The sequence below is a fragment of the Haemaphysalis longicornis genome, unplaced genomic scaffold, assembly GCF_048455015.1.
Source record: "Haemaphysalis longicornis isolate Haplotype H1 unplaced genomic scaffold, Haemaphysalis longicornis Haplotype H1 scaffold_6, whole genome shotgun sequence".
Classification (NCBI taxonomy): domain Eukaryota; kingdom Metazoa; phylum Arthropoda; class Arachnida; order Ixodida; family Ixodidae; genus Haemaphysalis; species Haemaphysalis longicornis.
This window is the reverse complement of record NW_027526407.1, coordinates 60,670,385-60,683,683: the sequence shown is the minus strand read 5'-3', so window position 1 is coordinate 60,683,683 and position 13,299 is coordinate 60,670,385. Positions and strand designations below refer to the sequence as shown.

The following is a 13,299-nucleotide window of genomic DNA, read 5'->3' as shown; positions in this document are numbered from 1 at the left end:
CAGCGTAGGCACAGAGCGGCAGCTTACGATAGCGCTCAAGCTGCTACGCCAGGGTGCGCGCATGCGCTGAAGCACCCGAATGCAGTAGGGCAGCGTCGTGAGGGCCGCAAAAGATGCGGCTGTGGATATTGTGAGCTGCCAATCTGTGCGTAGGCAGGCACCTTGTGTTTTGTTGTTGTTAACAGTTTTGACGACTGTACAGTGATGGGAGCCTTGCACGAAACCTTCCTAGGGTAAAAAAAAACAGGAGTCTTTTTTTCTGTTTTGTTTTGTGTACTAGTAACAAGGTATCAATATACCGCTCCTCTAAACGCGGCTAGCAGGCGGAGACGGAAATGCAGGCCGAACGTTTGTTTCGGCAGGGGAAAATGGAAGAACGAACATTAGCATTTGAGTAGTACTTGAACATTCGTATTCGATAATTATTTTAATAATGGTAGCAACGTTAAAGCAGCAATGCAATATCTCTCCTTGCACGGGCACAAGTTCAAATTTCAGCCATTTTGCTCTGCTTTGAGCTGACAGCAAGCCTTGCAGGTGTCCATAGACGTTGCTAATTATATCCAATGTTAAATAAGGTTGCTTATTTGTTCCAGGTTTCCAGGCATCAGTTAACGATGACACATGTTTGCCTGTACTGAAAAAAGCATCGCGTTGGAAATGAAATTTCGTTATCGATATGGTCGCGTAAAAAACATTTATACCTTCACATAGTAACGCAATAAAACCTTAGATTCACCGAAGTCTGGATCTGCTTCCCAGTGCCAGAGTCATCGTAAACAATATTATCCCCTTAAAGCGTCTATGAGAAAACAATGTCATGAATCCCGACGTACGAAGAAGTTTTGTCAGAAAAGCATTGTTTCTAGGGGGTTCTTTGTAAGAAAAAATAAAGTAATGTTAGGATTCGCGCAGAGTCAGACGCTTTTTGTTGTTTTTGTTTGATACTAACGTACACCAAAACGTTTGCTCAAGAATGCCTTCAATATAGTTCTCTTTTTTTTTAGCGCAGCCGTTTAGAGCTATTCCGTGTAAAAAAAGACAAGCGCGGAAATTCTCCCGATACAGTGAGTTTATATTTGTAGCACATGAACACGTAAGAAAATATCAAGATATTTTGAAAAAAGCACGGGAACGACAAAGCACCTGTGGACCGCCAAAGCACTTGATTAGGAGTTACAAATGTAGCTGTACACACGACATCATCAACCGATGACGAAGAAACCTCATGTGTGACCAAAGTTTACCTAACCTAATTACCTAAGCTTACCTCAACTACACTGAATCGGATGAGCATGCAACTGAGGGGAACGCGAATACAAGGGGAAATGTAAAAAAGACTAGCAAGTATTATGACCACGCCAAGATAAACACTGATAGATCCGCGCTTGTGCATAATGCCGCTATTTAATCTGGTTGGCGGTTGAATATTTTTATGAATAGGGAAAAAGCCCAGACCGTAATTAAAACAGAAACAACAAATCTACCCTCAATTCGATGAATTTACACAAAATCGGTGTTTTTTCTTACACAGTTTGGCTGAAGCGCATACAACGTTTCGCTGCAAGCTTTTCTTCCACCCCAGTAACGCGCATATAAATTGCCAGCGCCTTAGTCGCCGACTCCCATGAGAACCCGCTTAATTTTCCAAACCTGCAAAGGCGTGGGGCTTCTAAGCTCCACTGAGCACTCGGCGCCCGAGAGGCCCTTAAATTTATGCTACATGAAGCAAAGCGAACAATAATAAGAGAGGAGATAAGGGGATACCTTGTGGAGTTCCCCTCGACCCGCTGTTCTTATAATTTTTGTATGCATTGCTTTGCTCCCTTTAAATAGACAGCCCGCCAACGGTGACTGTTTATGTCACAGACATCTAGTTAAAGGTCTGCGGTTTTGTTTTTGGCGTGTGGTTTTGTTTTTGTAAAAAAGTATAGTGAGCGCCGGTTGACTTTTTTAACACTACACTACACGAGGGTAATTAAGGCCACAAGCGCCCGAATCTACCGTAGGCGAATTATATAGAGTTTAAAAAATGAAATGAATGAAAACAAATGAAATGAAATGAAAACAAAACACTACAAAAATCACCACTCACCACGGTACTGTTTGCGCAGTTAATATTTGAGAATGCACAGGCCTCACGGGGGAAGAGCAGACGTCGACATCAATAGCAGCGCCTCCGGAAAAGAGGTCCGACATGGCAAGAGCGAGAATCCCTATGGACAGCGGTACAGGCATGGCACGCCTATGAGAGCGGGACCCTTGACGATAGCTGTGCTCCAGTTACCCGCCTCTTAAGGACTCCTGCCCTCAGAAGGGAACTGAAGTTCATACGCCGTTCGATGCCTACGACGGGTCGCCGTGCGGCCCTTCGTCGTTAAAATCACAGGGACCCGTCTTCTCCACGTTGACGCCGCAGACTCACTCACTTTGATGACGATAGATGAGAGGATGCTGGGAACCTTCCTAAGGACTTCTTGCACTTCTTGAGATCTTCGGGTTCTTGTACGTGGGTCCGATGAAGTGGTTGGCTCCCTTGCACTGCTATTGTTTTCTTGCCTGCTGGCAATGACTGGTTCTGAAGGCGTCCGTCTACTTAGAGTTAAGGTGCATGTGCTGTAATAATCAGGCTGCTAAGGAACGTCTAGATAATGCCTAACGAAAGCTCAACTTTTGCTGCACTCTTTACAGGTCGACACAACCGATGCTGAAACTAGAAAAAAAGTATTACCGCAGATATTTATGCAGTTTTGTAGTACGACGATCATAGCTTTAAAAGTGCCCTGCCTAATAACCGGTTGCAGATCAAAAGCTGCTTGGTTTAAAGATTTACCTTCACGACCATTTCAAGGCGAGCATTCAAGATCCTCTGTAGACTTTTGAGACGTTATCACAATTTTTCAGAGGACGTGAAGGAAAACTTTGTTAATATCAGCATAACGAACCATGGTTCCTATTGATGACTAGAAAGTTTGAAATATTGTTTATAAGCCTGTGAGCCATTTGAGTGGTAATGTGAATTAGTGTATCGTGTGGATGCGTACATTGAAAAGGGTCGGTTTGAAAAGATACATCATTATGTTTTCATTGCTGGGCTGGCTGCGCTTAATATAGCAGTGCGGTCATATTCAGCACAGCCAGCCAACCACATGAAAAACTCAAGAATGTGCCTTTTTTGCCTGACCGTTTTGATTTTACGCAGACAATTAAATTACGTTATACCTTGCTGACAGACCAACAGGCACTACTCAGTATTTGTCTTTGTGCTAGCAACAAACAAGACCATGTCTCTGCTTGTCAGATTTTTTGACCCACACCGTTTTTTTAACAACGCCAAAGTTCCCGGTCATTCAGGAAGTTAAGCATTGTAGCAGGTTAAACACCCCCATGATCGGTGCACCTTACCTCACGTACTTAGGATTACGGTTAGTGGTGTGGACGAAATTCGCAAAATTCAAATTTCCTCAATTTAGCGGCGCCGATGGTTGAAACGCGAAGCTTTTTTACGTGCGAAAATCAAATGGCGAAGTGGCAGAGTCGAAGCCGCTGCAATCAAAGTCAAAGCGTCAACGATCAAAGAGAAAACTGCCTGCGAGTCGAAGTACAAACTCAGACGACAGCAAACGAATCGCTCACGAGGAAGCTGAGCGCCGCATCCCCTCCCCCCACAACAATCTTCGTCCGTGTCGGAATGGCGCAATCGAATAGACGTCGGCTTCATGACGCGAGGGGCCTAGGTTCGATTCCAACCATGGGAAGCATTTTGTAGCGTAAGCTACACTGACCGAGGTTGAGCAGTTTCGCGTGGGCCGTCAAGGGCCGTTCTGCGCAAGCGCGAGGAGCATTGGATTGGTTTAGATCCCATTGGCTTGGATTGAATTACAATAAATTGGATTGTGTTGGATTGAAATCCAATCTAATTGGAGTACGGGTGTGTAGAGAATTGGGTCTGCACATTCGCCGGTCTCCGCATTCCAGAGGAATGACGTCATAGCCGCGGCAGACGCACTGGCGCTGGCGCGTGCCTAGCTGTGCGCCTCCGTTGCGCCGTGGCTAAGTCTGACGCTGCGCAGGAGCCGCTTGATAGCCGTTTCGCGTGGCTCCTGAAGAGCCGGGCTGCGCATGCGCGAAGAGCAGTGACTGGTCTGGACTGGATTGGATTGGATTAGATTGGATTGGGTTGGACTGGATTGAATTGGATTGGATTGGATTGAAAATAGTTTTAGCAGCAGTAAGCATAATGAGCCAATCCTAGACAACCAGGAAACATAAGAATAACCAGCTGAACCTTGCTCACGCTACGAATATCCTGGAATAGCCGAGCTAAGCTACTGTTAATTTTTCTCTTATGTCTTCGTCTTTATCACCATGCGCCCTCCGATTTTGTGAAGTTGGTTTTCCTCCAGTAAGTTTTAGGTAACTATACCACCATAGTGAGGCCAAAAAAACTCCGCTTTAAAAACCGTCTTATGTCCGTGCGAACCAGGCGGTATACGACACGAGACCGGACAGTGCCCTGTATCGTTTCGCCTTTGTCGTCCTGTCGTTGCACTGTTTTTTTTTCGAATTAAATCCTGTAACACAAGTCCGCATCAACACACTCTAACGTGTTGTCGAGATTTGTATTGCTGAAGCAGTTCCAAAGCGCAGGTGTGAGTGAGTGTTTGGTCGCGAGTCTTGAGCGTCGATCTAATTTTTAGGCTCATCATGTTGAAGCAGAACAGCAGTAACTTCATAAATGTGTATGCTGCAGCTATTACAGTATACTACCACAACCTTCCTCACCCCGTTGTAATCGTTCTTCACGGGTATACTCTCCCGAAAAAGCAATATTCATCGCGAAGTGTGAAATCTGCGTGAAATATACAAAGACAACAAGCATAAAAACATGGAACGATCGCTGAGCTAACAACTCGGGCAGAGCTTTTCTCTTGACTAGAAATGAACCAGGGAACAAAAGGTACTGTGCTATACTCGCTGTTATAAGTTGTCAGTCCAGCAACATTCCCGTCTTGTCGTTTTCATCAGTTTCGCGCTGCTTTCACACTATGTAATCATGTCAAGCCTCCCACCAGGCTATACGGTCCCAGTATTTATCCTAGCTCTCACAATGCTGTTCAGTCGTGTGTGCTGATTTTTGTTCATGCATACCAACTCATTCATAGTCTCCTGCATTCGAATGCTTATAATGTTCCCAGGACTACTCTAAAATCTCTAATTAACCAAGCAGAGCCTAACCGCATCCCTCTAATTGTTGCTCATGCCGGGCCCGTTTTCCTTATCGACATTTTTACGACCTCCAAACAGACGTCTCTAATAGGCGTCCTCACGAGTCCAATGACATTTCCACGCTCATGGCGGCATTATTTGAATTCTAATTAGAAGAGAATTCCAGAGCACACGGGGGTGGCTGTTTACGCACGTAAAATAAAACCGGAGAGAGAGGATCTCGAAAAGAAGATTTTTAATCCCTGATTCGTTTCACAACAAGAGAAGCTGTCCCTGTTCCCTGCCGGGCTGCTTATACAAACAGGGCCGTTCTCTGCGGAATTAATCAGGGCATAAACGCGGAGTCAAGTCTACCGGGAAACCAAAACACGTCCACTAAGACCGTCCCCGTCTTGGAGAAACAAGAGAAAGAAAAAAAGATCAAAACCTTCTACTCACTGTAGAAGTAAATCAGCTCGAAACAGAAATTCTCGCATGCATAAACGACAGGGCTGCGCCCACCACCGGCTAGAGAACAGTGCCGAAGCCGGGGGCTGCTCGGAGCGATCAGTGGGAAAAACGCAGAGCGCTTGCCCGAGACTCGACTCGAGCTGAGGGTATTTGCATATCACTATTGAATATTTCCAGCCTTCTGTCCCTCTGTTCCCCCTCTCCCACACTACCTCCCATAGGAAGCGTGCCAATCGATGCAATAGCCTCGCGAAGCAAAAAGGTGGACATAGCATCAAGGAGGCAAAAGATCGCTTGGCGCGTTCTCTTCTCAGCCTGGGTCCTGGCCGTACAGTCGAGGAAGTTCGAGTCGCGCGGCAGCGTTGGGGATGGAATTCTTATTCCACTTCCCTTTCCCACAACCGTCGTCACCCCTGGGGAATATCTTATGCAGTCCGCGATTCGGCTGCGGTCGCGGAGGACCGGTTCCGACGCGGCCACGTTGGGAAAAGCGACTGCTGGGGTGTGAAATATCATCGGCGTATCGCGCACTTCGCAGTTGACCGGCGAACCCGGGGTGGCCGCACCACCTGTTGACGTGCACGGAGTCGCCAAAAATGACGCGTGGACCATGAGCGCGCTCGTGGGGATCGGAGATTGTTTGGGGCTTCGCTGGACGGCCGTAGAACTGTTTACTTGCTGGGGTGCCTAACGTTCCATGGTCAACTTATTTTGGCATTCGGTACTTGTGATGCTGGAATGGCGGAATCGAATTGCATATGCCTGAAGTGAATTGATGTCAGGAAGCGAGCGGCGTGAGAAGAGGGACGGTGTTCACTTGTAATGGTGGCCACGTAAGAAAAGCTCCAGTAGTATTTAGAGTACTTTTCATGGAGTGATTCGATACTGTATCATAACGCGCGGTATGAATTTAGGAGATCTGTTTCATTCTCGCATATTGAATACTGCAAACGATTTGATGACGCGTTCAACAATTCACTGAAAACAGGGCATAATTTAACACATACGCCATTCGTCGGCTCTCTTTCCTATGTGATACATATTTGTAGCGCTTACGTATCCAATCAGGTGTACATGCTTTCTATCTCATTCGTGCCGTCATCGTGTCACAACTTCGTCCAACTACTACAATCTGTAATCTACCTTACATTTATACCATGCTGAGGTGCTCTTGCTCATTCTGCGTCTTTTCTTCTTCTTCTCTTCCAGTATCGATACAGGGGCGCAAAGAAGCCCTTGGAGGAGCGACGTCACAGAAGTTTATAGGATTCATGCTCGTAGTGGAATCCCAAGATCAAAATAGGATCACCCAAGACGTTGGGAATTTTCAGGTGAGTATTTGCGGCAACGTCTTTTTTGCTACACCCATTGCAGAAGGTCGGTAAAAAAAGCCTATTACGAACTCAGTCGACTCGCTTGTTGAACGAACTGTGTCCGCTTGCCACAGTCAGTTACAAATGGAAGCTTAACTACACAGGTGGTTGCAAAGTTTAGAGGGGAGTAGGCAAGTTTAGAGTGCAATACAAGTTTGGATTTTACTCGTACAAGCTACACTTATCCTACGAGGCCATAGAATTTTATACTAATATACACTAGAGGGAAAACTGGTGCCACTGTCTAGGGGAGCCGCGCTTCAGCGAGTGTTCCGTCATGTCCCGGCCAGGCACATTTCACTTGTCCTTGGCAAGGCTCGTGAACAGGCTGAAAAGTTGCCTCTGGCTGCAAAAAAGCAACAATATTACTGTAGCAGATTAGTTAAATTTGTTTTGTTATTTTAAAGTTGAACTTCCAAAAAGATATATTTGTAAGAGATTATTTAGGAGCTTAAAAAGAAAGAAAGTGCCACCCTTGTTTTGTTAACTTTCACTCCGAGGCAAAAAAGAAGCCACGTGGCCAGCCAAGCCAAATAGGCGAGGAACGTCGCTAGCTGCACTGGCGGCGCCCACGACTGCCCGCGATTGCAGCACCAGATTTTACTCTAGTATATATTAGTATGAAACTCTGTGTACGAGGCATGCCGTTATAGTGGGCAGCGAAATAATTTTGACCAACTGCGGAACCCGGGCGTGCGGCCAAATCTCGTCTGTTTTAGGCGTTAAGTACTCACTTAAGTATTTCCATTGGCTGATTAAAATGCACTACCAAGGCACCAGTGGCCAGTTATAACTTATTCGGAATGTTTAGGTCGAGTTGCTCCTGATGAGGTATCTGACTATATATATGCATGTGCGAGAGTGGCTTAGTGGCCAAAGCATCACACTACTGAGACCGCGCTTAATGTATGAGATCCATCGAGGCATTAGCAATAATTTGTACGTGGAAATTTTGCGCATCGGTTGAGCGGTGCAAGGCCTTATAATATGGCACGTAAATATACAAAAAAATTAAAATTTTGGGAGTTTCGTGGTTTCTACCTACCTAAGCTATACTTCGGTTAATAAGGCGCACCGTAGTGGCGAGGCCGCATTAACTTCGACCGCCTGGGTACCTTTAATTCCCGCCTAAATTTCGACACACGGAAGTTTTCGCTGTTCACCTCCATCCAAAACACTCCCGGGCCATCTCCCCAAGCATGAAACCTGGCGAGGGCAAAAGCATGCAGTGTATAAGTGCATTCTTGGCGCCTTGGCGTTTTTGCCTACGGAGAAGAAACAGTTTGGGGGTATATGTATATAGCTTTGCTGTAAAAGTTTTGAAGCACGAAGTGTTCTAGCTCAAGGATCTGGATAACGAGTGTCCCGGTGTGTTCTCTTGGTACGCGTTACAATCCAGCGCGAGGCGTTGGAAAATTGGTGCCCCGGTGTTTTAGTACCGCGACTACATGATACGATATATGACGACGACGACAAGAGACGCTGACCACCCGAACCCTTTAAGGGGCTTCGCCCCTAAAAGCATCCACCGCGGCCAGGATATCGAACCCGCGTTGTCGGATTTAGCAGCACAACGCCTTAGTCACTGCGCCACACCAGCTAGTGGCATGTTATTATCATTTTGGTGAGGTTTGATGGAATTTTCAACGGCATTTGGAAAAAATTTGGATTGGCGTGTAAAATAAACGTACGCAGTCCGCGCTCAGCGTCGCCTGCACAGAACAATTCTGGGGCGGTTGTGCAGCAAATTATACCACCATAGAGGAACACAAAAAAATGGGGAAAGGAGGAAGCAGCCAAACTGGCTCCGCTGGTTCAGAGCGGAATTTTCCGTCGTTCCACTTCCGCTCAGCCAGGGAAGGGCAGGCGGGAATTCAAGCGCAACCACGTAAAATGCTCAGCCGGCGTTTCCCGAAACCGCAGTTGCGTTTCCGCCGGAATATTTCGGCCAAGCCAGACACGCAAAAACCAACATCAAAGCTTCCCAAATAACCGCGCCCCGTCTAGAGCCGCGGTTCTGCGTTTCACCGGTGGGTGGAAAAACGCTTCCCTAGAAGGCAGATGCCGGCCCAGAACAAGCTCAGTTTGTGCGAATGCTTCCTCTCTGCCATGGAGCGAAAGCTCACCACGGCACTTTCGCGAGGTTTCGCTACGGGGACAGAAATCTGGCGTGGTCCGAAGCAGAGCCCTCAGTGAGAACAGTACCTACAAGAAAGGTGCATGTCCACTGGTATGCAGAGCTCCTTACTATTAGCTGTGGCGAAGTACTTTTACCGTCAACATTGCTTAACCCAGCGGCGACGTTTGACGTGTTTAAGGGAGAACATGAATACTTGAAGGGACCCTGCAACACTTTTTTCAACTTTGTTTCTAAATCCTAAATGGTTGCCGAACGCGGTCAAAAGACACATTCAGTACATTGATTCGGGGTTCGCAAGGTACCTCAGCCCAAAATTCCTCCTTTATGGCTATCAGATAACTTGGAAACTTGCTCAAAAGATTTTTCTCTCTTTCCCGGCCTTGGCGTTCTTCGATGCTGGAATTACGCCATCACAGTGGTGTAGCGGCTATTGGCCGGCTTTTCTTTCTGTTACGTCGTTGAACACATTCGATAGCCACATTAAAGAGAAAAACACCAAAGTGAAGCAGAAACAGGCGTATCTGCTGCGGCAATCAAATCACGCAGTGCAGCTCCGTGCTGGCGATAACTATAGCCTTGGCAGTGTTCCCAGACGCGGAGAAAAGAGTCAATGCGCTTATCGGAATTGATGCAGAGGCTTGAACGTAAGCGTCGTGTTTTCTCAAAGCAAGGCGCAAGATGCAAGGCGCAGAAAGTCGTGTCGTCTATATTAGAGTGGGATGCGTGAGGAGTGTGTCACAGTGCTGCGAATACTACACGGCAACGACGCTGCAGTATTTTGCACGCTTGCAGCTACAAAACCGGATACCGTATTTTCGCGCGTGTAACCCGCACCAACAATGCGAAAAGTTTAGTGGCATAGTAGGGGTGCGGATATCACGCGGGGTTTTTCCTTTAGTGCAGCTTTACGGCAATGCGTATTGTGCCGTGAAGCTCCTACGCAGTAACACTGACTGTTACTGCGTACGCAGTAACAGTCAGCTCGCAGTAACAGTAAGCTCCTACGCAGTAACACTTTCATGGCAGCGATTGCGCAGCAAAACATACAAGGACAAGGAAGAAAAAACAGGGACGAGTGCACTCTAACAACTGAATTTTATTATTGAATTGTGACTTTCGCCTTGCAGTATTCTATTTGCTAAATATACGCATTTTCTGTCTACATAGTATGTGATGCGTTGCTTTATCGATAGCCTTAGCAGCAGCCTTTACGGTATCAAATATACTGGCAATTCGCGGTGATTTTTTAGGCTGGAGTGGGGGTGCGGATTATATGCAGGGGCGGGTTTAACGCGCGAAAACACCAGTATGCCAGTGCTTTACGTGAAAACGTTTTTGCGTTGCTATAATTTAACCACGAGGATTTTCGCCCGCATCGACACTCCTCTGTCTCCCCCTCCGTTCCTCCCCTCTTTTATTCATCTTACTGTACACATGTCGCGTGACCGGCTGCAACATGATTGGTTACGTGAATATGTCACACGTCAAATCGAATCTGCTTCAGACAAACATCTCGTAAAACTTGGCTGCGCTTCGCCTTAAAATATTTGTAGTGAGAGAGAGTCGAACATTTATTATACTCGCGAGTAGAAGGATGTTTTCAGGGCCTCAGGACAGTACAAAGCATCTTGAAATTAGAGTAGCTGTACGGACGCTCAAGAAATTCCTAGCGCCCATACCAGTTCCATTCCGACGCGCTACCGTTGCCATCAGCTTCGCGTTCCGTCCACGTTCGTTAGCGGGAGTTGGAAACTGGGTAGGTATATGTATGATGTTGATATAGAGTACGTAGTAGATATATAGGCTGACCTTTTTGTGAATGACAGTGTGCGAAGTAACTGAAGGTCATTCAACAGTTTGAAGCGTTACGTCTCTGCACATCCAGCCGGATAAGAAATTGCGATTTGTTTAGCCTTCTCTTGATATGCAGCGACAAAGAAGTTAAATGAAAAAAATGAAATCTTTCACCGGCTTTAACTATGGCTCACAAACTATGATGTGGATTCCAAAAGAAAGTCACCTTACCATGTAAGAAGCCTTAGAATACAATAGCGGAAAATACTTTCATGCCTTCGTGGTAGCGATAGTTGTACTGCTCTTCAATATAGAGTACCCGAAAGTAGAGTAGAGTAGAGTACTAGAGTACCATTTACTGACTGTTAGCCAGGACAATCGTTGGAATCCTATCATGGTTTTGCGTAACATGTTGTATTTTTGGTTATTAAAACAATGGAATATCCTGGTACCAGAAAGATGACAAGGCAGGCAATATGTGGGGAAAAAAATTACGATTATAACGAACGCTGATAACGAACGCTGAAAGCGAACTAAATACAAACTTCTGTTTGTCACGCTTAATTTCGCTAACACCTATTCTTTTATAACGAAACTCAAACCGCGAGAGCCGCGTGCAATATCGGATATAAGGAAGAAATATTTGACCAGGAGTCTGAAAAAAAAACCGTCACCCTAAACTGCAGAAGTATGAAGGTCATTTCGTCCGTACACACTGTGAAAAATTTCATCCTGCTCAGTACTGTGAGTAGCCACAAGACGAAGATCGCATCCTTCATCGAATAAATAAGGACGCAGGCCTGTTTTGTCGAGTGAACTTCGTTACGTTGTAATTTCCCGCACTCATGTTCCGGTTCATTGAGGTTGAAATGTACAAGGAGAAAGGTAAGGATTACCTTGTTTATAGTGGATTCGAAGCCTCAAAAATGCATTTCTGCATCAATTATTTCTTCGCGAGCCAGCCGTTTTATTTGTTAGAAGCGATTTTTACTTGTACTGTTACAACGAATACCGGATATAACGAACTAGCTTGCTGTCCGGATACTATTTCGTTATAATGAGGTTCGTTAACCGGCGCAAACACACGGCTCCCAATCTGTGCGCCTCTCCCGACACATGCCGCCGGAACGATCGCTTCGCGGCCGGGCTTTTCGGCCGGGCGGCCGCATTCAGAATGGAAGCGGAAATAGAAACGCCCACGCGAACTACTTTTTTCCAAGCGTTACATTAACACAGTGCGGTATATAATATTGCGTAGCCTCCAACTAAGGGTGCCTCATTGCCCCACTCGAGCTTCACTGCACTCAGACTAAATTTTTAATCTTAACACTCGCTTGGCCTCATCGTAACCATGAAAAATGCTTGTACCTAATTATAAGTGGTGCGTTCACTGCACGTGCTCAATGTTGGTTACAACTTTGAAGAAAGCTATAAGTAAATTGAGTACGCGTGGGTACACCTCAAGCACTTGAATACTGAGAGCACTTGAGCAATTGAGCACAATTAAGTACTGAGTACAGCTCAAGCACTTTCTTGAGGTTAATGTCACGATTAGGTATGTTGGGGGGTGCACTTCATCATGTTGACTTATTCTTGAAGAAAGCCTTCCTTAAATCGGCCATGAAGACAAACTACAAGTCTGGTTAAATAGAAAAACTGCTTTCTCGCGACAACAAAATGATACTAATTTAGTTGCAAACTTAAAAAAATAAACGAGATGTGGTGACTCCTTCGCCAGTTTCCGGAGATTTCTCATTGACGTCAGAGAGTCTTTGACGTCACACAGTGAAGCCTCTATTTCCGTTTGATCGCATAACGTGAACGCTAGCGTGCGGTTAACACGCTGAAAATTGTGTTGTTACAGCAGAGCTGTTTAACCCGGCCGAAAGTTGTCCAACGAGAACAGAAAACCTCCGATTGGAACGGGAAAAAATGTGTCCCTTGGAGGGAATCGAACCAAGTTCCCTCGCGCTCTTAAACCAGCGTGAACCCGGTTGAGCCATCATCGCATTCAGGGCCAACGGCATAATTTCCTTCGAGTCATTCGTAGTGTTGGCTTTGAACTTCACGTGAGCGTTTTCGTTCATTCGCTCACTCACACAGGCCTGAATGCCCCAACCGAGCCGCTCTTAACAGCAGAGGCGTTTCGGATTGAGCTTGGTCCGGTGGAGTGGCGTCGTCCAGGCTTGCGCGTAGGCTTGCGCCACTCCAGGAGCTCGCAAACAAAAACCAAGAAAACAGTTCACCTGCATCTGCGCCTCAAATAGGGAGCACAGGAAAACTCGTGCTCCAGACGCCGAGTTCGCGAAGCGA

At 46.2% G+C, this 13,299-nt stretch overlaps 1 protein-coding gene across 4 annotated transcripts in view; it reads left to right on the top strand.

The window, feature by feature from the left end:
* Nucleotides 1-13,299, top strand: part of LOC144142783 (spondin-1-like) — a 179,626-nt gene that overhangs the window by 127,171 nt on the left and 39,156 nt on the right. For all 4 annotated transcript variants that reach the window (XM_077674507.1, XM_077674505.1, XM_077674508.1 and 1 more), the window contains exon 2: nucleotides 6,889-7,010. In XM_077674507.1, the coding sequence (XP_077530633.1) occupies nucleotides 6,889-7,010 (122 nt within the window). The remainder of the gene's footprint in view (nucleotides 1-6,888; nucleotides 7,011-13,299) is intronic.